The sequence below is a fragment of the Papaver somniferum genome, unplaced genomic scaffold (genome assembly GCF_003573695.1).
Source record: "Papaver somniferum cultivar HN1 unplaced genomic scaffold, ASM357369v1 unplaced-scaffold_139, whole genome shotgun sequence".
In the NCBI taxonomy this organism is placed as follows: Eukaryota; Viridiplantae; Streptophyta; class Magnoliopsida; order Ranunculales; family Papaveraceae; genus Papaver; species Papaver somniferum.
This window is the reverse complement of record NW_020623156.1, coordinates 1,681,604-1,705,895: the sequence shown is the minus strand read 5'-3', so window position 1 is coordinate 1,705,895 and position 24,292 is coordinate 1,681,604. Positions and strand designations below refer to the sequence as shown.

At 36.7% G+C, this 24,292-nt stretch overlaps 2 protein-coding genes across 2 annotated transcripts; both read left to right on the top strand.

The window, feature by feature from the left end:
- The first annotated feature begins 2,396 nt into the window (after window positions 1-2,396).
- Window positions 2,397-10,462, top strand: LOC113335243 (protein STRUBBELIG-RECEPTOR FAMILY 4-like). Its single transcript, XM_026581355.1, has 9 exons — window positions 2,397-2,767; window positions 2,889-3,252; window positions 3,328-3,552; window positions 9,062-9,156; window positions 9,596-9,674; window positions 9,813-9,911; window positions 10,024-10,092; window positions 10,184-10,233; window positions 10,315-10,462. The coding sequence occupies exons 1-9, from the start codon at window positions 2,397-2,399 to the stop codon at window positions 10,460-10,462; spliced, it is 1,500 nt and encodes a 499-aa protein (XP_026437140.1).
- A 735-nt stretch (window positions 10,463-11,197) lies between these two features.
- Window positions 11,198-13,735, top strand: LOC113335276 (purine permease 3-like). The gene is made up of 2 exons (XM_026581385.1): window positions 11,198-12,013; window positions 13,052-13,735. Exons 1-2 carry the CDS (start codon window positions 11,315-11,317, stop codon window positions 13,406-13,408), a joined length of 1,056 nt encoding a protein of 351 aa, XP_026437170.1. The 5' UTR covers window positions 11,198-11,314; the 3' UTR covers window positions 13,409-13,735.
- The last annotated feature ends 10,557 nt before the right edge of the window (window positions 13,736-24,292 follow it).

The window sequence follows — 24,292 nt, the reverse complement described above, 5'->3', positions numbered from 1 at the left end:
ACCCAACTTGGATATAACATATCTAAAAATCCGCGCCTTGGAATTTTACAAATTTTATATCGTCGGAAATCTTTTTAAGAGATCTACGCAACAAGTACAAACAAGAATATCAAAAAAAAAAAAAAATCGCGAAAAAATCGGAAGTGATCATCATTTTAGGCAAAATTTTCGAAAACTTGATAAATAACCATTACGCAGCCACCAAAAAAGATGCATAACACATTTTACAGACGCATAACGAATTATGCAACCATTTTTTCGATTGCATAACAAATTATGCATTTGCATAACAAAGTTATGCATTTATAATAAGTTATGTGTAACCATTGTTTGGGTTGATTTTTAGTGCATACATATTAAAATTGATGCATAATGTAGTATGCATCCAGATTTCCGGATGCATATCAGATTATGCATCTATTTTCTAGATACATAATGCATTATGCAGTCATTTTCACGACTGCATAACATGTTATGTAGATATTATTGTAGGTGCATGAAAAGTTATGTATCCTTATTTTTCGTTGATTTCAATACTAAAAAAAAAGTAGTTGCATGGCGTGTTCTGCATCGTTTTCTGAACTGCATAAAAAATTATGCAAAAAAAAAACAACAACTGCAGAACGTGTTATGCAACCAATTTCGAGAATGCATAACAAGTTATGCAACAAATTTTGTAGATGCATAACCTGTTATGTATCACTATTCACACCTCAATTTTCTGGAATTATGAAACTGGTTTCAAATGCAAATGTAAGAAATCTAACGGCTAATGTGCATGATAAGGAAAGAACTCAACAAGTTAATGAATCTGGACAATTGGCTAGCTTAATTAATATCAGTTGGGGCTAAATATTATTTACCAGTCTTCCACCAGTATAAAGTTCATGTTAGGAGTTGATGCTCTATTATTAATACTGCCTGGTGCAATGGCTACACACCAGCTATATTTCTGTTTTTTTGTTATGTCCAATGAAACAAACAGACTACAACCTTCTATAACTTTGACCAGTTATATGCATTTGACCCAAAGCATTTCAAAGCAATATAACATACATGAAATGATGAGATCGTACTGAAACAAATCATAACATTTTCACTTGGGACTGTTTCATCATTTCTTCTTCTCAGACACACCAGCAGACCTGCAGCAATTGCCCACAATAATTAGGAAAAGCAAAACCAAATATCTAAAAAGAAGAATATAATCCTCAGTGAGCATTAGAGACTAAGTTAATGTTGTAATTTATTTACAAGTATATAGAAGCAGCAATACAAAAGCATATAATAAAATTTGAAAAAAAAGAAGGTAAGGAATTGAAATTGGAACACGAGATTACCTGGAATCCAGTTCAAGTAAGGAAATTTCCTGTGATCCGAGAGACGGACCCTAATTGCAAAAAAAAGGAATCACGATTTGAGTAAACCCTAAACTCTAAAACAAATTAAAATTGAAATTGGAGTTGGAATACGAAATAAGAGATTACCTGGGACAATGATTGATTAAGAAAGAACGCCAATGATATGTATTAGGTCATCGTCATCATCATCTAGAACGGTTTTTGGCCGAAACGAATTTAGAATCATCATCTTCTTAGAACTGCTTGGTGCTGAAACCGATTCACTTCCTCTCATACTCAGATGAATGTTTTGATGAAACCGGATCAAGGTCGACAGAGAAGACAATGAGAACAGTAGAAAACGAGAGAAAGAAGAGAAAAATAGAATACCAGAAGAAGAAAAAGACCCGAACATAATTTTATAAAATCTGGGTTTGAATAATTTTTTTCTAGAAGATGGGTGCGCGTCTTCAGATTTCTGGGCGTGGGTTTCATAATGGGAAAGATCCGAAGAATGGGTATCCCTGTAGTTTTCGCATTGGAAAAACCTCCCAAACAAACAACAATTTCACCTGCAGACTCTCAATATTCGTATGTGGTTGTGGGGATTGTCATCATCCATGTGAAGAGGGTAGCCTCTCGATCCAAGCGATGCTTGTTTGCTTTCTGCATGGCACCCTCATTCTGATTGGCTGCGTGTAGCTAGGCTGATGTTTGTCTGCTCTCTGCCTGGCAACATCATTCTGATGTTTGAACGTACCTTGGGATGTAGTTCAAAAACTTCATTTAACTCTAGGCACATTGTCAGCTAGCTGCATGTCACCAGGTTTCAGGTTATAGTAAAGTATCATCAGCAAACTTGTATTATTGTGTCTGTACATGCATGTTTTAAAGAAGAGTACAACAAATATATTGGAATGAGAAACAAGATTCTCTCCACCCCTTGGTTGATCAGAGAGACACAAATGCCATCCCAAACCAGAGGCATCATATATTGAATGTATGCATTTATTTGTATTTCTGAAATTAAGTAGTTTGAAGCCGCCTTCTGACCATATGGAGTATGACACTCAACTACAAGAACAATTGCTGAAGAAGATTGAAGAGCTTGACGTTGAAGATGCCAACCTGAGAGATGAAATGGCTAAATTAGCCTGTTACGGAGCCAGTTCCGGCATTGGCGTTGATTTTGGAATTAAAAATATAGATTGCAGTAACCAGTCTCCATTAGATTCAGCTCAACGACCCGGACCAACCAGTTCATGTAGAGAGATTGGTTGGAGTCATGGCGAAACGCTGCCAACATGGAAAATTGGTTCCGCTTCATCCAAACATATAGAGAGAAGTATCCTTGACTCGTACAATATCTTGCAGTCAATTGGTCAGGCAATTCATATTGTTGATGACAAAAATCTGATAATTTACTGGTGAGTTCTTTTTATTACGTAGCTTTGAGGGTTCTGTAAGTCATAAATCCCTTGAGTCCCTTCAGTTGAGTTGAAAGAAAATATGCTTATAACATTAAGTTAAGGATCCTACTGATTGCAGGAATCGAGCTGCTGAAGGCTTGTATGGTTATTCTGCATCAGAAGCCATTGGTCGTAATAGTCTTCACCTGATTGTTGACGAGCAGGACTATAAAGATGGATGCGAAATTATTCATAGAACTTTCATGGGGGAAAGCTGGACAGGGGTGTTCCCCGTCATTAATAAACAAGGAAGACGATTTCGAGTTATTGTAACTACTGGTCAGCCCTTCCACGAAACTCGAACTACGTTTACTTCTACAAGAAATCCTTCAAAGGAAGCTGCATATCGTCAGCCATCTAAAAGTTGTGCACCTGCAACTACTGGTCTTAACTCCCAGCAGAAGCCGCTCCAAGTTACAATTCCTTCCAAGCTGCTTAATCTGGTATGCGTGATCTCTTGAGTCCTAATGGATACATTTTTAACAATTTTACTCTACTCTCGGCCTTCTGATTAGCAGGACTGCCATATGAATCAGACATCAAGAACGGCTAAATTTGTACGGTCGGTAAAAGCCATTAAATATGACATCCGAGGTGGGAAAAAACAGTATGTTGAACGGCAAGTTTCCTTAGAAACCGTTGTCTCTGACCCGAGAGAGCATGCCCAAGAGAAAATGTATCAGGAAAGACTTTTAGGAGATCTTGGTGAGAAGGACGAAAGTATGATCGGAGTCTGCAAAATGGTAACTTCCAGCGGGGAGGGCATATTCTTTTGTAGGAATTACCAATGGGTACTATTATTGTGGTTCTAGTTAATGGCAGGTCCATCCATTAGGAGTCCATTAATCGGTGGTCCATTTCTATAACAAATTAAAATTTTGGACCCAAAGTTTTATCCACTGGTCCAACCACACGTGTGACATTTTTTAAAATACCGAAAACAACCTTGATATACATCAATAACAGAACCAAATCCTAAATCATTTGTTTCATTTTCTCTCTCGGTTAGGAAAGCTCTGGCGATTGGCGATGAAGATTCAAGGTCTTTGATCGATTTGATCAGATTCTGCAAGCAAGATTTTATTCCCAAAATTTACTCCTCTTTATCTCCTTCGATTGATCCTTTCTAACACCCCAAAAAAATGGTGAGATTTTTAATTTTTCTTTAGGGTTTAACACTTTCAGTCTTCTTCTTCATTAATCGAGTTTTTTATTTGTTGTAATAGTTTGTTTTCGTAGGTTCTTGCTGAAATTTGGGTGATTATTGTGTTAGATCTATTAGTCACAGTAGTGCATATCTAATTTTGAATGTTTGATTGTTGATCTATTAATTGGTTTGCATTTCTGATGATCTGTTTGGTTTGGTAACGGAATTTGTTTATTGAGCAGTTCATGTGTTCATTAAAGAACGAAAATTGTTTAGATTATTCAGTAATTGGTGTGGATTGGGTTTATTCAAGGATGATTTTTGTAGTTATAAACATATAAAAGCTTACCAGGGATGTTATTTGTTGATGTACATAATGAATAGAGGCTTGTTTTTTCCATAAAAAGAACTGAATGAATTGAGTGTATATTTGATGTATTGTCGAGAAATTGAGTACATCTTCTATAGACTGGATTTTTATTATGCAGAATATTTGATGAATTGACTGGAAATGAATTGAGTACATATTTTATAGACTGGAAAATGAATTGACTTTATATTTATTGTGATTTTGAAACTACAAATTGTGTACGTCTGTTATAGACTGGAAATAATGAACTAGTATCATACTGAATGCAATGTTGCTCTACTCTTTTTGGATCTTGGTGAGTATATATTTCATGTACTGAGACTTCTCACTTCTCAGTATTAAGATAATGATACAAAATCAGTGAATTAATACGTTTCTGACTATCAAAATGGTTACTTGTGCACAGGTAGCCATTGCAGATGGTCGATTAGTATCATCGAAATGTGGTTGTTAAGTAATTTTGTCAGTGTATAATCGCTGCACTTCATAAAAATCAGTGTATAAATGATGTACAATGTTATTTTCTCAGGGTATAAAGGCCACACTTCAGAAAATGTCAGTCTATAAGCGCTGAAAATGTCAGTTATTCAGTGTATAAACGTTGTGCTGCGTTATTTGTCAATGCAATTTGGTGGTTTGGTAACCTTGCATTCTGAATTTGTTTTGTGTTTATTTTTTGTTACTAGATTTAATCTTTTTAGTTTAACCTTGTGCATATGTTAATGCCAATGTTACCACAATCCTAAACCTCGTTTAGCTTACATTCGATAGTCACATTGTATATACACTGCACTGCCAAAAAGACACAATGTATATATATATTGCACTGCTGAAAAGTCAGGGTGTATATATGATGCATCGCCGACAAAATCCCAGTGTGTATGCGCTGCACTGCTAAAAAATCTATGTATAATTTCTATATTGTGCTATTTCTCAGGTTATAAACGCTACACTCAAGAGAAAATCGTTGCATAAACGATGTACTTTGTACTTCCTAACTTTATATATGGCGAAGCTTTCATACGCAGGTACTGTGTTATTTCTCGCCAGATTTCATTACTATCAGGAGTAGTTTAAACCAATGGCTGAGTAGTGGTCCTTGTCAATGATTTAGCTGACAGTAGTGCTTCTAATCCAGAGGATTATCCTGAGTTTATTTTTTGATTTTTGGTAATTTTTGGTTTTGTTAAATTAGATCTTTGAGATCTTCGCCACGACTTCACTTAAAATTTTAATTTCTATTCCGTTTCGTTAATGGTGTTGATGGTGTTGTTCATTTTGTACTCAAAAGGTGGCGGTGCTACTAGACTTTACAAGCAGTTGATAAACAAACAAGAGATCTAAAGCAAACGTCTACAAGATATGTAAGTTTATCCTCTCTTATTGTGTAAATTACAGTACACCATGATTTACTACAGACTCATCTCTCTGCTGTGAAGACAAGTGCACCATTTTCCAAAATGAAATTTACATCAGCCTGATTTGTGTTTGTGCCGCATTATGCATAGGTGTTAGATGGAATTAGTTATCTTTTCAAATGTTATCCCTGTTATGATAGTTAAAATCCACTGAAATATGAGTGTAGCAAATGAGTACTGACAAAATTGTGAAAGGAAGAATTGTTATCTTAGCATTATGCAAAGGTTTTAGATGGAATTAATTGTCTTTTCGATTGCAATCCTGTTATGATGTTTAAAATCCAATAGAAGTATGATTGTCGCTAATATGTACTGACCGTTGTGAAAGGAATAATTTCCTTTCTTTACATTACGCATAGGTTATGTTGTCTGAACATACCAATAATGTTACTATGAAATTTTGTAGATTTGCTTGCATTCTCTGAATCGGGGAATAAGAATTTTTCATAGTACATAAATGACGTACTCCTAAAAATCAATTTCCATTTGTTCCTATTGTATCTACCACTTGACTATTTTGTTGTCTTCCACATTATGCTAATTTAAAATGGTATCTAAAATATATGTTAATTTTGCTGGAATTCAAGTCCATTAATGAGAGGTAAGAAATAAATTTCTTAGTTATAATATCAATTGAACTTTCTTTCTTGTATGTACGCTTTCTGAGGTTGAAGATGTTTATGATGTTGCTTGTATGGAGAGATAATCCCAGTAGCTCCTGCACAGATACCTTCTACACGGATCTAAAAATGAAGTAGGAGTAGGTCAATGTGTACTAAATTCTTATTTGGCGAAGCCTTCATACACAGGTTTGTTTAGAATCTAACATAATAGAGGGAAACCACAGGGAAACTTGATATTGTTATGAGCTCATTTAGTCACTTAGATGGGGGAACTCTGGCCATAAATGGATTTTTTTGTGTAAAAAATTGTACATAAATAATGTACTCTGGGAAAACCACAGTGCATAAATGATGTATTGTACAAAAACCACAGTACATATACCATATACTCTATAAAATTCATTTTATTTTTCCGCCTTCCATGCAGGATGGAAGTATTAAAGTGTACGTATCACAGATGGATAAAAATGACCAATTATTTTGATTTACAGGTTAACATTTTCTGGTGCATGTAATGTACCGCATGTTTGTGCTTAAGATAAACATCTTCCTCTATTTCATTTTAGAAGGGACCTGAATGCCGATACAAGAGGAAGGATACAAGTTTAGGAAACGATATGCCCTCTCTGTATTTGTAACATGAACAAGACTGTTATATTTTGTGTTGAAGAGAGAAAGCAAATGTGAGACTGATCTAAGGAAATGGGATCTATGCAGATGATGGAAGCTTGTGACTCTCATACTGCATTACCAGGAGTTTGGAGTGTTTTGTGCAGACCAACTACACTTGGTGACTGACCTGTGGGGAACATTATCTTTTATATCTTTTTTATTTTTGGTCCTCAAATGCCCAACTACACAAGTCAACTGAGTGATCTCATTTATCAGTGGGAGATATAGAGAGGGAAAGGGAGAGAAAATAAGTCTTGTTAGCTTTTATATTTGAATATTAGCCAAATATTTTGTATAGCAGTCGAAAGGGATGAAAAGAAAGAAGGGGTGTCTTCTTTGCCGATTTCCCTTTTAAAAAAAATTGTTGTTTCGTTCCAAGGTCGCCCACTCTCATACAATAGTCAAGTACTGTACTGTTAAGTTATGGATTACGTTGATGATAATGTAAAAAAGAAAAAACTTTTGTTCTTTCCTTATTATTCATACCATCAACTCAAAATCCAGATTTTGAACCCAAATTTACTAAATAAGGCCTACTTTTTCGAGTACAGCTAATATGTACCTACAATTTTTCCATTATAGCTAATATGTAGCTACATTTTTCAGTATAACTGTTATGTACGTACAATTTTTCTCAGTATAGCCGATATATGTACCGATAGCTTCTTTTTCTTCAGTATAGGGATATGTGCCAATGTGTGCCTACCGTTGAAAATGTCAAAACCTACCTAATTTCTTTTTGGTGCAGTCGATATACAGTGACAGTACATCATATACGTACTGTTGGATCATATACTGTAAAATAAATTTGAGAACGCAAAAACAGGATGACATGGCTATAAATCAGTATAATCAACCCTTGAGTTTCTATGAGATATCAGGTCATATACCAAAGTGTAATTTCTAAACCATCAGATAAGTTGGGGCTTGATTTGCTTGATGTTTCTCACAATCAGTTCACATGTGAAATTTCTTTGGGGATCACAGAGTAGAAGAACTTGCAAGGGTTGATTCTTTCTCATAATCGTCTTAGTCGAGAAATTCCTGCAAGAATTGGAAACTGAACATGTCTTCAAGCGAATGATTCTTCGTCTAGTTTTTGATGATTTCATATGATTTCTTCACCACCGATATAGATTTTGATGATTCTCGTTTTTGTTTCTTAGTCATTTTTGATAAATCAATAGTTGATGCATGTTTTGATGATTTTTGTTTCCGTTTCTATCCCTTTTTGATCGATCAATAGAAGAAACCTAGGGTTAGGTTGGATTTTTTTCTTGCTTTCCTCTGTAGTTCGTAAAAGTACGCTGAGTTTTTCCCCAATAGAACGATGAGATACTACTCACACGTTTGGAGCAGGGGTTGTATATGTCTTTTCCATATTTTAAACAAATATGGACCCTAGGCTAAGTTATTATTCCGGATGGATCCTATTATAAATAATTATTTGGGCCTAGGACCAACCAACAAATTTTCCTATTCTTTTCATGGAAAGACAGGGGACGAGAGGCACCGATTAGAAGGATTACCATCCATGGTAATTATCCAAGCCTAAATCGCGAAATAAAGGATGAATTCGATCAACAGAAGAGTCCGTCCTTACCCAATAAGGTTGTCGAAGGTTATCTATTTAGTGCAAATAAAGCCTGTAGTTACTCATCATCTTCCAGTAGCGGAAGCCGTACAAGTAGTGTGGTCACTAGTGGTAGTAGTAATGATAGCAGAAGCAGCAGCATTCCTTGTTGTAGCAATATGGAGGCAGGCACCTTGAGCTACAACATCTCGTGGGGTGACTTGATACTTGGTGAACAAATTGGGAAAGGTGCTAAATTATTATTATTTTTTTTTTTTTTAATATTACTGGGTAAAGAATATTACATTAACTAGTTGGAAGCCTAATAAGCTAAGCTCCAACGACATACTACTACATTAATTGAACAGGTTGTCGTGCTATAGTTTGATGATTATTCATTTGTGAATTTGTTTTTCCTATCTTTGATTTCTGATATTGATGGCTCTCAGGCTCATGTGCGACTGTGTATCACGGCCTATGGTGTGGCTCCGTATGTTCTCTTTTACATGTTGGCATTTTTCATTTGTGGCAATGGAATGAACTAGTAAGCAGGATTATTATACTTTCCAAGGTGTTGATTAGAGATAATTGCTACTTAAAAACAGGATGTTGCTGTGAAGGTATTTTCTGCATTCGGTTACTCGGAAGACTTGCTTCGAACCTTCAGACAAGAGGTAGTATTTTCTGTTTAACCCAATCAGTTATATTGCCAGAAGAACTATTGAACAAAATTGACACAGTAGTAACTTCCTTTACTCATGAAGGTTTTACTTATGAAGAAGCTCCGGCATCCAAATGTTATACTGTATATGGGGGCCGTATCTTCACCTCAAAATTTATGTATCATCACTGAGTTCCTCCCACGGTTCATGCTCCACTTTAACCCATTTTATTTTATCTATGTTAAAAGTTTGTGCTTTTTTAACAAGCGTATTTTGATCCATCTTTCATATTTTAATGTGCCAAAAACTTACCTGTTGCAGTGGGAGTTTATTTCAGTTGCTTCGACGTAACCCTCCTGCATTAAATTGGAAACGGCGTGTTCTCATGGCTTTGGACATCGTTAGTAATCATCGATATTCAAACCCCAGACTGTCTGGCCAACTCAAGTGTTAGACACTTACAATTTCTGTAGATAAAAAAAATAGCAGTTTATTTTCTGATTTCTTTTTCCCTTTATTTCAATCCTTATATGTATAGGCACGAGGTATGAATTATCTTCATTGCTACAATCCACTAATCGTTCATCGTGATTTGAAGTCGTCAAATCTGTTGGTTGATAATAACTGGAATCTGAAGGTATGCGTCTGTTAATTAATTGTTCTTCTTTTCTTGAAGAATGCTTAATACATTGACATTTTAATGTAGAGAAATAAACTTTATATTGTCATTGTCTAAATTCCAATATTAGGTTGCGGATTTTGGTCTCTCACGCCTCAAACATGCAACCTTTTTGACAACAGAGAACGGGGAAGGAACGGTAACATTTCAATACACTGGCACGGTAGCAGTACCTTAATTCTTGAACATATCATTAAAGTTTACCCTTGAGATTTTTTGGTTTCCAACAGCCACAATGGATGGCTCCAGAGGTCATACGCAGTGAGCCGGCAGATGTGAAGTAGGTTCAAATTTTATTAGTCATCAATACTCTTAAATAATTTTGGTATAATAACTAATACATGCATGGGAAACTTTCTAGATCTGATGTGTATAGCTTTGGAGTTGTATTGTGGGAGCTTGCTACCCGAAAAGTTCCTTGGGATGGTTTGATCCCAATGCAGGTGATTGCTGCTGTAGGGTTCATGGACCAACAACTTGAGATCCCAGAAGATACCGACCCACAATAGGCATCTCTCATCCAGACTTGCTTGCACAGGTGGATATCCAATTTTGTTTCATAACCACCAAAATGGAGGGAAATTTCATACTGTTCAATTTTCTACTTTGATTAATTCTCATAGTTTTTTGCATTTGACACCTTACAAATTAGTGACTCAAAATGCCGGCCAACATTCGGAGAGCTGCTTGAAAGGTTGAATGTTCTGCGGAGATATTATTTTGCTGAAAAGCCTAAATAAGTTTCTTCTTTGCATGGGGTGTTGGCAAGTGTCAATATGGATGCAACAGATTTCAAAATCAGTGGTTGGTTGACGAGTGTAAATATAAGCTCAAGTATTTGTACTGTAATTTTGAGGACATTCATATGCGTTGTAAACCAATTAAAGCCATAGAAAAGGCTTGAAAAGAGAAACGAAAACTTACTCCTAAGCCGGCCTTGTACGTAGCTATAAAGAGTTTAGTGTTTGTTGAATTAAGTTTTTCCTATAATTAAATGAGTTTAGCTTAGCACTTTGCCATCTTAATAATTAATGACAAGGGAATTTCAGGACGGTTCTGTATTTGTAATTTCTTAGTGGTAACAAAAATCTTGGCAAACCAACATCATCAAATTCAAGCAAATAAAGAAATAACCAAAGTTAACATGACAAGGCATTCTGACGTGCACGGCTCAGCTCCATTAACCGTCCCAACATTTGCTTTTATCAACCTTTCTTCAAACAGTGGAGTTTTGGATCTCCACTAACTCCACTCATACCACTACTTATCCTAATCAGGTACTTTTAAGAAACCTCCTAAACCTATTTAATGTAGACCTTTCAGTAAGTACCGTGTACTAGCTAGCTAGTCTTAATTCATTCATGGGAAAATACCTTCTGCTGTTCAATTGTATCTTGTTAGCCGTTAGCAGCGCTGGCGGACCGCTTTTACTCCGTCTCTACTTCATTCATGGCGGTAAGAGATTATGGTTATCAAGTTGGCTAGAAACTGCAGGGTGGCCGATTTTATTTCTTCCCCTTTCACTTTCTTACTTCCTCAAACGCCGCAGATTCAAAAACGGCCAAGACGAAAAACCAAGTAAATTCTTCATGATCACACCATTTCTCTTCATGGCTAGTGCTTTCATCGGACTCTTAGTTGGCTTGGATGATTACTTGTATACTTATGGGGTTTCTCTTCTGCCCGTCTCAACATCTGCCCTGATAATGTCTACGCATCTGGCCTTTACGGCTGGCTTCGCTCTTTTTATGGTTAAGCAAAAATTCACCTCATACTCGGTAAATGCAGTTATTTTATTAACAGTCGGAGCTATACTTCTGGGTCTTCATTCAAACGGTGATACACCCGTACATGAGTCGAACAGAGATTACTATCTGGGTTTCGTTATGACAATCGGAGCATCTATTATTGGCGGATTATTGCTGCCGTTGGTTGAGTTGATGTACAAGAAATCAAAACAAACCATAACATACAGTTTGGTGATAGAGCTGCAGATTGTGATATCTGTTTTTGCAACTCTTCTCTGCACTGTCGGGATGCTTGTCAACAATGACTTCAAGGTACCAAATCTTCTGAACTTTTCAACCAATTCGTTGCTCGCCTGAACCTTAATTCTCTATGTGAACTTCTTGTTAATTATTGTTTAGCAGATAAATGCTTGATGAAATGAAATCCAGCCTCACATACCTGATGATCTATTATTGTTGAAGTTAAGTCATTTGTGTATGGCAGACCTTATTATGAGACCGGCCGTTAACAATTCAAGATCTTAGATCATCATTCTCATCAAAAATGATTCCTACCAAGTCCCATCCTGACATAGGTCTACCTAGTAAACATCATATTTTGGTCCAATTCATATTATCCTTATCTTTTAAGTATTCCACCAACAATCCCAATTCTTAGTGCTCTAACTTTAATATCCTATTTTAATAAGTAGTGGCAGGCAACCTTTACTTTTTGTAAGTTGGACGCGTAAGTACACGAGAGATACCAACTGCATTTAAAAGCATTCTAGGGCATGTATGCTTACTTGCACATTTGGGTATAACCGTAATATGGAATAGTTTGTTATCTGTTAATTTTGCGCTTGACATCTGACGGGGCTTGACTTACTCCATGACAGATACCAATGCCTGGTGGGGCTCGACTTACCCCGAGTCAGATAGCAATGCCTGGTTTGACGCTTGAGTTGCCAGTTACATCTGCTCAGAATCTTATAATAAGACTCGCCTCATTTATTTCCAATATTTGATGTTTTTAATCTTGAGTCAAAACATTCAAACGAGTGATCAGCAAAAACAAACACCTTTGAGGGATGTTATTTATTTTTTTTTCTCAGCTTGAGGGACGTTATTTTGATTATTTGAGGCCCGCTCTATGTGATCTTGGACACGTTGTAATTGGGTTTCCATCGCCTCGATGCTTTTTAATACAGCCTTGAAATTAAGTTTCTTTTGGTGTGACCAAACATGTGGTGCATACATGCATGCATGCGGCATCATTTTGGATGGAACTAGCATTTGTATGTTTCCTAACATTAGAATCTGGTGTCAGTTGCTGATGTACGGCATTTTAATTAATTTGTTACTTCGTAGGTAATTCAAAGAGAAGGAAAAGAGTACGAGCTCGGAGAGACGAACTATTACGTAGTGCTTGTAGCTAGTTCAATAACTTGGCAGCTGTGCTACTTGGGAACAATAGGAGTTATTTTTTGCTCTACATCTTTACTTGCTGGAGTTATAGGTGCTGTTGTACTACCAGTTATAGAGATCCTAGCAGTCATATTCTATCACGAGAGTTTCAAAGCTGAAAAGGGCATCGCTTTATTCCTCTCGCTCTGGGGTTTCATCTCTTACTTCTACCTTGAAATCAAAGAAAGTACGAAACCAAAGAAGAAGCGGAGTTTGGAGTTAGAACAAGGTGACTTGACTGTTTCTTCGCAGTCAAACTAGAAAATGGATGTCTCTAAATGTTCGGATATATTTTATGTAAGTTTGTAATTAGTGGTCTCATTGTCGAATAGGAGGTGCATTTATGTTATTTTGTGAAGTTGATACTTGATATTATAGGACCCTAAAACATTCAGGGAACATGTTAACAAAGGTCTCACTTTCACAACCCAAGTCTTTTTCATTCTTGGAGAGACTATAGTTTGGTTCGGTGCAGTTTTGTTAGTCGTATAAGATATGTTTTTCCAAACTTCATGCTAGGTCAGGTCTTGCTACGGGGATGTATAACTTTGTTTGGGGTGCAACTAAGCATATATAGACTTGCGAAGCCCACTATTTTTTTTCTTGTTAAATTGGGCCTGGGAGAGTTAGCTGGAGTAGGTGTGTACTTGTACACCCATCCCATGCTTCAAGGTGGCTCCGCCCCTAGAGTTAGGGGTGAGCATGGGCCGGTATGGACCAGTTTTCACCTCATCCGCATCCAATCCAATACACTACGGATTTCAAATTTGACATCCGCATCAAATCCAGATCCAACGGATTTGCATCCAATGAATGCACGGATGGACGGATTGGATGCGGATAATCCAATGAATTTGTTTTAGTTAAAATTCATAGTAAAGAAAATAAAGCGAACACAAATGACTCCTTATAAAACCTACATATCCTATATATGTATACAAATATAAAAATGTCATGTACAACACCCCACGCAAACACCTTAAAAATTCCTAAATGATCCATAGTATTCTCTTGAACTATATAAATGCCCTTAATTTAACGGATATGGATGTCCAACTGATTTTCGAGGTTGTATCCGGGCCCGATCAGTAAATCGTTGGATTTCGAAATTTTCATCCGCATCCAACCCATCAACGAACGTTCCGGGCATCCACCCATAAAAGAACGGTTGGTCCCGGTTAAATCCGCGGATTAGGGGCCAAATGCTCACCCCTACCTAGAGTTCGCACTTTCTTTTTTTGATTCAGAAAGAAAGTTTTATTGATTAACTGGGAAGATTACGACTGATAATATCACTATTCACCCAATTCAGGTTGGAAATCTGCTGGGCACTCAAAGTTGTCACTAATTTTCTTAGCAATTTTATCAGCTACACAATTCTTAAGCCTATTAACTGATTGACACTTAAAGTATTCATGACTCAATAAAAGAAACCTTATGTCAAGGATAATTCCTTGATTCATTCAGTGAACATAAGAAGTTCGTTCATTTATTGATTTAACTAGGACCTCACTATCCGTCTCGCCCCTGGAGTTCGCACTTGATATTTTTTGTTTTCGTTTTTTTTTCCTGGTCAGAAAGATCACACTCTAATTCCGTGTTTTTTTTTCTTTTTTTTTTTGCCCTGGTCGGAAAGATGTCACTTCGAGGTAAATAAACAATTATATTTTTATTTTTTTGAAAGAAAGAGGTAACCCTCTGTTTCATTGATAAGATAAAATTGAATACAACAATGCCAGATACATCAAAAGTGAAATACATGATAAAATACAAATGTATTGTATCACAATAACAAGTACATTGTAATACACCAACATATACACTAAGAAAATGAATTTCAAAGAGTAATCTGATGATTTTTGAGGGAAGGCCATTGAATTAAGATTCGGCCGTTTGGAGGATTTGAAGAAACTTTCTTCTTCACAACATCATTACGATTGCTTCCGGTAGCCATTGATCTTCACAAAAATGGAGAATCACTTTCTTCCAGGATGAATCGCTCCTATTGATATATATGAAACGATTGTACCAATCGATTGAAACACCTTCAAGGCTATAAGAAACTGCTTTACAAACATCTAACAAGCATTTATAAGCCATTTGAGAAGAAAGCCTACAGAAAATAAAATAGAAACGGGTTAATAGAAAACCCTAAATATTGTTTGAGTCAACGATGTTTTATTTAATACTAATAATATATATACAAATACTTCTTCCAACCAAATCTGCGAAAAAGATCTGGAGAATTCACATACCTTCTTCTTCTTGTTTGGGTCAATTTTTTTCATTTCTTTTCATTTCTTTTCAACTCTTCTTCTTCTTCATTTATAAAACAATGGGTAAGGATAATAAAATTAAAAATGTTCCTCGCGGTATCGATCCCAAAATTCGAATTTTGGCAAGAAATAAAGAGATTGTTGGTGACGAAGAACGCCACGACGATGACGAAGGAGTTGCAGCGGTTGGAGTAGTTGATGGCGGCGAATCTGAAAGTCAAACACTCCGGCAACTTCAGATGGCTCGAATTAGGTAATATTCTAACAATTTTTGGGTTTATGACGCTTCAATTCGACGAATCGCTAAAAAAAAAATCTAGGGTTTTCTGTTTTTAACCAGATTCGGGAGATATGCATGTTTTGCAGAATTCCGAATATAGTCGTGTTCTTCAATTCTAAAGAACATTAAGAGTATTCGGGAGATAGTTGTTTAGGTATACTCTCGAATGTCATGAACAATTTCTTCCTGTAAGTTTTGTTTGGTTTATCCGGAAGTTAAGATTTATTTTTACTCCCGAATGTCTTTATGTAGAGGCATAGTATTCGGAGATTATGTTACCACCGAATGTATCCTTTGATAAATAGTCAAAAATGGTGATTTTGGCAAAATACCATTTTGGTGCCGGTGTATATTCAGAAGTTTATCGTCTGTGATATACTTCCGAATGTAAACTTTTGAAACTGAAAACATTTTGGGGCCATAATGAATTCGGTTGAAATTATAATTATTTACGTCCGATTATATAGGCTATAAACTTTAGAGTTTCCTGAACTTCAATTGATGCATATTCGGTAGATAATATTATGTTTTACCTTCCGAATGTTGTGTATTCGGGGACAATGATTTTGTTTTTGCTTCTGAGTGTTTACGTTCGTGTATTTTATTTTTACTTTGTATTCCGATTGTGTAGTTTTTAAAACTATTGTTCTTTATTTTGTTGTTTAGGCAAAGTCGAGCTAAGCAACCTGACGTAGGGGCTCGTGTAAAAGGAACAAAGAAAGTTACGGCTAGTGCTAGGAGATAAAAGAGTGCTAAGGAAACTTCAAGTGCTTAAGCTAAAGGTGTAGAACTAAGTGGTCAACAAGACACTCAACAAGTCGTGGATCCAAGTTCAACACAAGGCACTGAAGAAGTTCAAGCAACTGGAGCTCCACAGGTCACATTACAATTTCAAAATACAAGTGCTCTAGAAGGAACTCAAGGCACTCAAGATGCAAGTGCTCCACAAGGCACTCAAGGAGCAAGTGCTCCACAACCAAAAGATGAAATGGTTCCTGTAGTACAAGAATAAGGACAACCAAGTAGCACCCAAGAAGGAGGAGAACCTAGTGGTACCAAGAAAGCCAAAAAAGGTGTACAAGGTGAAAAGAAGGATATTGCTAAGAAAGCATCACATCTTGTCCCTGACCACTTGAAGGTGCAGAATATTCCTAAAGGCGTTATCCTTGGGCTACCGGATGATGGAGGAAGATTGTTATTTGGATACAAAGACTCCTGGGCCAAAGATATATACGAAACCTAGGTAATAATAATCATTTTTTTATCGTATTTTCTGTGTTCTATCGTAATTTTTAATCTAAACATTTATCGTGTTTTTAATAGTTTCATCAAGATGTTGTTCGTCTGCGCAAACTCACCCCCCCACAAAATAAAATATTGGAATGACCTTTATCTGGTGAATGTGAAAGGTTCAAGACGATTATAAACAACTCGGGGTTGTATCCTGCTGTCGAGAACTCTTTGTTGGAACATGACCGTGTGGCTATATCTGCGTTTGTGGAGAGATTGTATCCTGAAACCGACACCTTACACATGCATTTTGGGGAAATGACGATTACCCCGGACGATATTGTGCAGATTCTTGACCTCCCTGTCCAAGGCACAACTGTCAAGTTAAACTACACAAAGCAGTTAAGCTGGACACAACTTTATGTTCTAACTAAAAAGTGTTTAGGTTGGGATGAGGAGACAACAACAATGGAGTTCATGAGGCATGCATCTTACAAAACAAGACAGATCAACATTAATCAATAGATGAGTATGTACCGAGGCACATTGGATAAAGAAAAGAAGGGAATGTTAACCAATGAGCAAGTGAACCAAGCGGCCACCGCCTATCTCCTTTGTGTATTGGGATGTGTCATTTTCCCCAATACTACTGGAAACCTATTGATGCCAACCTTATACAACTTATTGATCCTCTCCATGAAGTCGGTGATTATTCTTGGGGCACGACATGCCTTGCATATTTGATGGAAGAGTTGAGAAAGGCGTCGAGGCTAGCAACCAGCCAAGTTGGAGGCAACATGTCTCTATTGCAGGTTTTTATCATCTCTATTACTCCATTAATAGTTACGCTTATTGGGTAGAAAATATGATTAACAACTTAGAGTTTTTTGTCTACCAAATAAGGAATATTTGGTTGAAAACATATCTTTAGGTCTCCCGAATGTGAGTATTCGTCAGATACGTTTTCCATTGTCTTCCGAATATGATGTGTTCGGGGATTTATTGTTAAACTTATCTTCCGATTATTCAGGTTGAACACTTCAGTCTATACTGTGTATAAATGTTGCATATTCGGTAGGTTTAGTTTTTTATTTTTCTTCAGAATGTTGAGTATTCGTAAGTACATGTTTTGTGTTTGCTTCCGATTATATACGGTGAAAAACTCAGATTCTTCTGTGTACAAATGTTTCTCATTCGGTAGGTTAATGTTTTTTTATATATCCGAATATGTTACATTCGGGGAACCAGTATTTGACATTTTTCCGATTATATGTAGTTCAAACTAGAGTTTCATGAGTTACATTTGATTTATATTCGGTAGAAAAGAAATATGATTATCTTTCGAATATGTCGTATTCGGTGGGAGAGTTAGTTACATTTCTTCCGAACGTATGTATCCGGCAGAAATGTAAATACCTTGGCTTCCGATTATGAACAATATTGTTAGATTCACTTTCCTAATAGTTGTTTTTGTATGTATACAAACATGGATCTATGAGCACTTCCCTATCCTAAAGTTGGCGACCGAGATAGCTGAGTGGCGCAAAGGTACTCCTAGAGGAACAAAGTGGATGTTTGAATACAACCGTTCTAGGTCAAAAGAACTGCAGTTGGTTCGCATGAGGGAGGTTTTGGATCAAATGCAGGCCGGATCAAATGCAGGCCTCAGATGTATGCTTTGATCCATATAAGGAAGACCGAGCTAATGGACATATTAACGGTCGGCCGGACTTGTTCCTTTATTTGGACCGTTGTGGCACCCCACAGGGTATGTGATGTACAACCCATCAAGGGTGATGCGGCAAAACGGTTATGTCCAACAAATACCAATGGAAGATTCCAAGGATGACAATGTCGTCTGGAGTTGGATGAATGCTCCTCTAGTGGTGACACTTTGAAGATAGTTCACTCAGGTCCACTATCCGTACCAGAACACTGGGATAAGAGGACCGATTAAATTATCAACCCCGGTCAAAGAGGTGTCACTACAATTTATGAAAATGCTCCTGGATATATTCCTTGGTATCGTTCGGTATCCCATCTCTTTGTTATCCGTGAACTGAAATCAAAGTCTATTTCTGAGGCGGCGACTTATAATTGTATCATCAAAGACAAGCCAAGTGGTTACGATAGATTGGTGTGTATTTTTATTTTATTTTCGTTCAATAATTATTCTATAAATCATAGGTTGTAAATCTTAGATAATAACCGTTCTGTCATGTATAAAAACGGAAAGATCGGTTCAAGCGTGTTTCTAAGATATTAACTGCATGCATCAGGAGTGGACAACCCGTGCCAGTTGTGAAGGTCAAAGAGGCCAGAGACCTAATTGATAATATTGATAATGAAGATTATGCAGCTCAGTTTGGGGAGAAAAATACCCAAAAGAGACCAATAGGAAAGTGTGTTAAAAGAACTAGAGCTTCATCGAGCGCTGAAGGTGAAGGTGCTGAAGCTCAAGGTGAAGGTGAAGGTGGCCGTCAAACCCGAGCAAGTCGTCGTAAAATCAAAGGGAAGAATAATTAATGAGTTGGTTTAACTTAGATGTGTGTTTATGTTTGGGTTGGATTTTTTGGTTTGGATCGGATTTTTAGTTGGTACATTACGTTTATGGTTTGTAAATGACTAGTTTTATATTTGACTCCACTTAGCTATCTTTTTGATTTTATCGATGGAGTCAAATATAACAACATGAAACTGTGTAATATTGAAGCACATTCGGGAGTTTATGCACTATATTTTGCTTCTGAATATATCTGTTGCATACCAGAAAATTTACGTTTTTTGGAAATTTCTTATTTTTTGGCCAACACACATTCAGAGGTATATGTATATTTGTAACCTCCGAATGTGACAGGTACAAAAACAACCATGCCATGGCTCTAGGTGGTTCAAAAGGCCGTCATGCAAGGTTAGCCAACCTATATTCGGGAATTTAGTAAAATAAGTTATCTTCCGAATATATTTGTTGCATACCAGAAAATTTAAGTTTTTTCGAAATTTCAGATTTTTGGGCCAACACACATTCGGAGGTATATGTATATTTGTAACCTCCGAATATTACACTCGGAAGATATATATGTTCCGAATGTATTTCATTATTGATACGAAAGCGAACGTTATCAACCTTACACTCGTGTTACACCTCACCTCAACGACCATATTTAAAAAAAAAGAGCCGTTGGGACTTTAATCTATATAAGGGAGGGTAACCCCCCTTCTCATGCGCCATACTAATATTTATTGAGGTGAAAATCAAAGTGAAAAACCTTTTCAATGGCTAGTCCATCATCAATCGACCACATGCTTCGAAGATGCAAGCGAACAACTTCATCAATTGCAACAGTGGAAGAAGATATACAAAAAAGAAACAAACGACCAACAAAAGAAACGAAGGATGAAGAAGAGGAAATCAAGGCAAAGAAATGAGGTCAAGAAAAATTCCATCTAAGAGAAAGATTGAAACAAGTTGAGGAAGAGACCGAATGGATAAGAAATTATTACATTGTGAAAGATATACCCGAAGAACATCGTTATGATAATATATTTTGGAGCAATGTTTCACTAGGTCCTTTTGTTGGTAAGTACAAGAAGCCACACCATCATTATGAACCATCCCGCGTTTCATCAAGGGTGCATCATTTTATGAAATTGTGCACCGAGCACAACCGCATTCTTGCTAGGCACAGAGACGACAGGTTTGCGGCACAAGATGCTTATACCAAGGGGAGAGGAGAGTCGTTTATACATTTCTAAGCGGCATTGATTGTTGCATCTCGGACTGGGAAAAAAGAATAACATGTGATGTTTGAATGTTAACTTTCAAAATGTTAACAACAATCGGTAGATTGTTTTAATTTTTTATTTCCGAATGTCATTAATCGGAAGCATGTGTTAGAATATATTTGTTCCGATTACATTATTTTCAAAGAAAAAAATAGTCGCGCCTTGAAATACCCACCAAATCGGTAGATATGCATTAATGTTGTCTACCGAATTTCGACAATCGTACAAAAACTTTTCCATTTTTCTTCGAATATTACGAATTCGAGAATTGATTGTAAAATTTTCCTCCGATTATAAAAGGGTGAACTAATCAGACTATCCTGTGTCTAAATGTTGTTCATTCGGTGGATTTAGTTTTTCTTGATTCCCCGAATATGCTGTATTTGGTAGTAAATATTATTTTTTTACTTCCGATTGTATTGCATTATTGATACGAAAGCGTGCGTTGCATCATTACACAAGTCTGACAGCTCATCTAAACAACCATATTTAAAAAAAAAAAAAAGAGCTGTTGGGACTTTGATCTATAAAAGGAGGGCAACCCCTTCTAGTTTATGTACCAAACAACACATATCTACAAGAACATCTTCCATCCTCCAATATTTCTAATTCATTCTATATCTCATATTACAATCATGACAACCTATGACGCAGCTGAAGATTTGGGAATTGTAAAAACATGGTACCATGAAACAAGACGTGAAGATGTCATAGCCGGAAGGTTAACACAAGCAATATTTTGGGGGAGAGTGTATAGAAAGTATGTGAGAGAATATGGAAATCCAAAGCAAAGATCCATCCAACAAGTTCATGATCGTTTCCGAGTTATCCCTAAAGGGGTGAATGATTATATAACCATACAAAAGAGGATCTTTAACAATAGCCACTTAAGCTTTTCGGTCCAACAATTTGTAAGTACTTGCATACTAGTTTTACAAAAGACCGGGTCGATATATATCTTCTTATTACTAAACTATATGAACTTAGCATTCTTTTTTATTTGTTGGTTTATGTAGGAGACACTCGCAAAAAGGAACTACTTAGAGGAACAAAGAGAAGAATTCATGTACGAAGGAAGTTATGAATTCTTCAAGGGAGTGGCAAAAGTATAGTTTGGCACAATTTATTTTCATTCGGAAGTCTAGTTCATATTATCCACCGACTATGTAAAAACTCCCTTGATTATGTGAAATTTGTTATAATCGGAAGTTAGTATGTTATTTAATCTACCGAATCTGATGGTGTTCCAAAGTTTGTCAGTGTAAGGCTATATTCGAATGTCATTAAATTATTTACTCTACCGATTATGGGAGTGTTCCAAGTTCTTCAGGATGCTGAATTCAAAATGCATATATTCGGATATTAAATAAAACATAATATTCCCGATTATGGTATTCGGCGGTAAACATTGTATAACGTTCAGCCGATTATGGGAGTGTTCCAAGTTCACCAGGATACTGAATTCAAAATGCATATATTCGGATATTAAATGAAACATAATACTCCCGATTGTGATATTCAGCGGTAAACATTGTATAACTTTCATCCGATTATGGGAGTGTTCCAAGTTCTCCAGGATACTGAATTCAAAATACATATATTCAGACACTAAATAAAATACAAAACTAACGATTATCTGATTCGTTAGATAACCTTGAATACTTTTCTACCGATTCTGGGAATTTTCCAATTTCTCCATGTTTCTGAATTCACAATGTATATATTCGGAACATAAATAAAATTCATATCTTCCGATTACGTTATTCAGAGAGAATCATTGTATAAGTTCCTTCCGATTACATCATATATCTTCACAAAAAATTTCCAAAAAAATTGTACAAAAATGCCGGTTCAAATTACACATTCTAAACATTATGACCAAACTAATCATCTTCTTTTTCGATCAATTCGAGTAACCCATCGGGAAAGTTGTTGTCCATGACGCTGTCCCGATCAAGTATGTTGGACTCATATTGTTTCAATCAATCCTTCCAATGGTTCGTTGGGAAGTAACCCGTCCACTTATTCAACGGAGGTAATGGACAATCTTTCTTTATCCTTAAACCGATAAAATGCATGTCATTCACAAATGCCATAACAATTCTTCTATATTTGGCCGATTCATCGCAAACCTTCCTTGTTGGTGCAAACGTGAAACTATGTCCATACCTTGGAGGAACAAACAAATGTACCACGCAATTCAAAACTTCCGCTAGGAAAAATCCACATTTAAGCAGTGTCATCCAATAATTGGCTCCTATTGATTTCAATCCCTTTCGACACTTTACACGTGCACAAAATTCTTTGAACTCGTGTTCTTTATCGTGTCTATATCCGACCCTCATCATAGAGATATAGCAATCCTCGTCCTTTACTAGTTGCACTGCCATCTTATTTCTTAAATTTTGGCATACGATAACCACCTCATGAAAGTGACCAATTTGTTCCGTAGTGACGTGAAACCCACAGTTTCCATCCCCATTAACCTCGTCGGTCGACAAAACAAATGGAACAATGAGTGGAGGGAGTTGCACCAAGAACTCTTCTATAATCGTATACGTTGATCGTGTTGGTCTTCTATGAAAATCCCTAGGACAACAAAGGGTACCATACTTCTCTTTTATAGTCACCATTTCTGTTGGTTGTGTTTGTTGTGAGTCGCTAATTTGATCAATAAATACATAGCTAGTTTGGGACTCTACTAACACAACTTCTTCCACCTCCTCGGCTTGACTTACTTGAGAAGGCTCCATAGAGACCCTTGGTCTCACTTGTCGTGCGGTTGGTCCACTTTGATCTTTTCTTGGATGACCTCTTTTATTTGGTTCCGGATCATCTTCAAATTCGACTTTCGAACGCTCATGCCTACACAATATTCTTTTGTTAGACAAATATGCCTTCAATTCTTTCCTTTCGATGGTCCTTAACACTTCGGTGCTCGGCCTACCCGCCCCCTTTTGCTTAATAGGTTCATCAACCTCCCTTAAACGAGGGTGAAGAGCTTCCTCCAAATGGTGCATCAATATTTGCTTCTTGGCGCCATTTGTTGTAGCATAACGCTCCGCTATTCGTGCACACAATTCCGACTCCAAGAACGAAGGACCGTCAACTACCGGGGTGCTTGGAGTGAAATTTAATTGCTTCCAAATGGATGAATATCATTGATGTCAATCACTTGGACATACCTACCCAACTTATGATGACATGGGAGTCCAATACCTATCATATCCTTGCAAACACAAACCGTATTCTCGTCATAGTAAGGTCTATAAAACTTCAATTGTTCCATCATGTGATTTATTTCCCATCTCATACTTTATGAACAATGCCCCTGAGAAGCAATCTTTCTCTCTCATGTTCGGTAGGGAATTGGTGTACACTAAATTGCATACAACCCTTTATCTTTGTGAGATCACGATTGTTGTATTCATGGATTGCTTCTTGGATCAACACAACTTCATTTTGACTACCAAGTGGTATTTTCTTAAATCGTCCATGAGACCCCTCTGTAATGCTTGTCGCCTCGTTCTTGAAGTTTCGATACTCATATGTCCATGAAAACACAAACCTCTC

What these genes read in the sequence shown, in the direction of transcription:
- LOC113335276 (XM_026581385.1), top strand. Translation starts at nt 11,315, where the DNA reads ATGGGAAAATACCTTCTGCTGTTCAATTGTATCTTGTTAGCCGTTAGC. An exon ending in TTGTCAACAATGACTTCAAG is followed by an intron (nt 12,014 to 13,051) that starts GTACCAAATCTT and finishes GTTACTTCGTAG; the next exon opens with GTAATTCAAAGAGAAGGAAA.
- LOC113335243 (XM_026581355.1), top strand. Translation starts at nt 2,397, where the DNA reads ATGGAGTATGACACTCAACTACAAGAACAATTGCTGAAGAAGATTGAA. An exon ending in TGTGGCAATGGAATGAACTA is followed by an intron (nt 9,157 to 9,595) that starts GTAAGCAGGATT and finishes TACCTGTTGCAG; the next exon opens with TGGGAGTTTATTTCAGTTGC. An exon ending in ATAATAACTGGAATCTGAAG is followed by an intron (nt 9,912 to 10,023) that starts GTATGCGTCTGT and finishes TTCCAATATTAG; the next exon opens with GTTGCGGATTTTGGTCTCTC.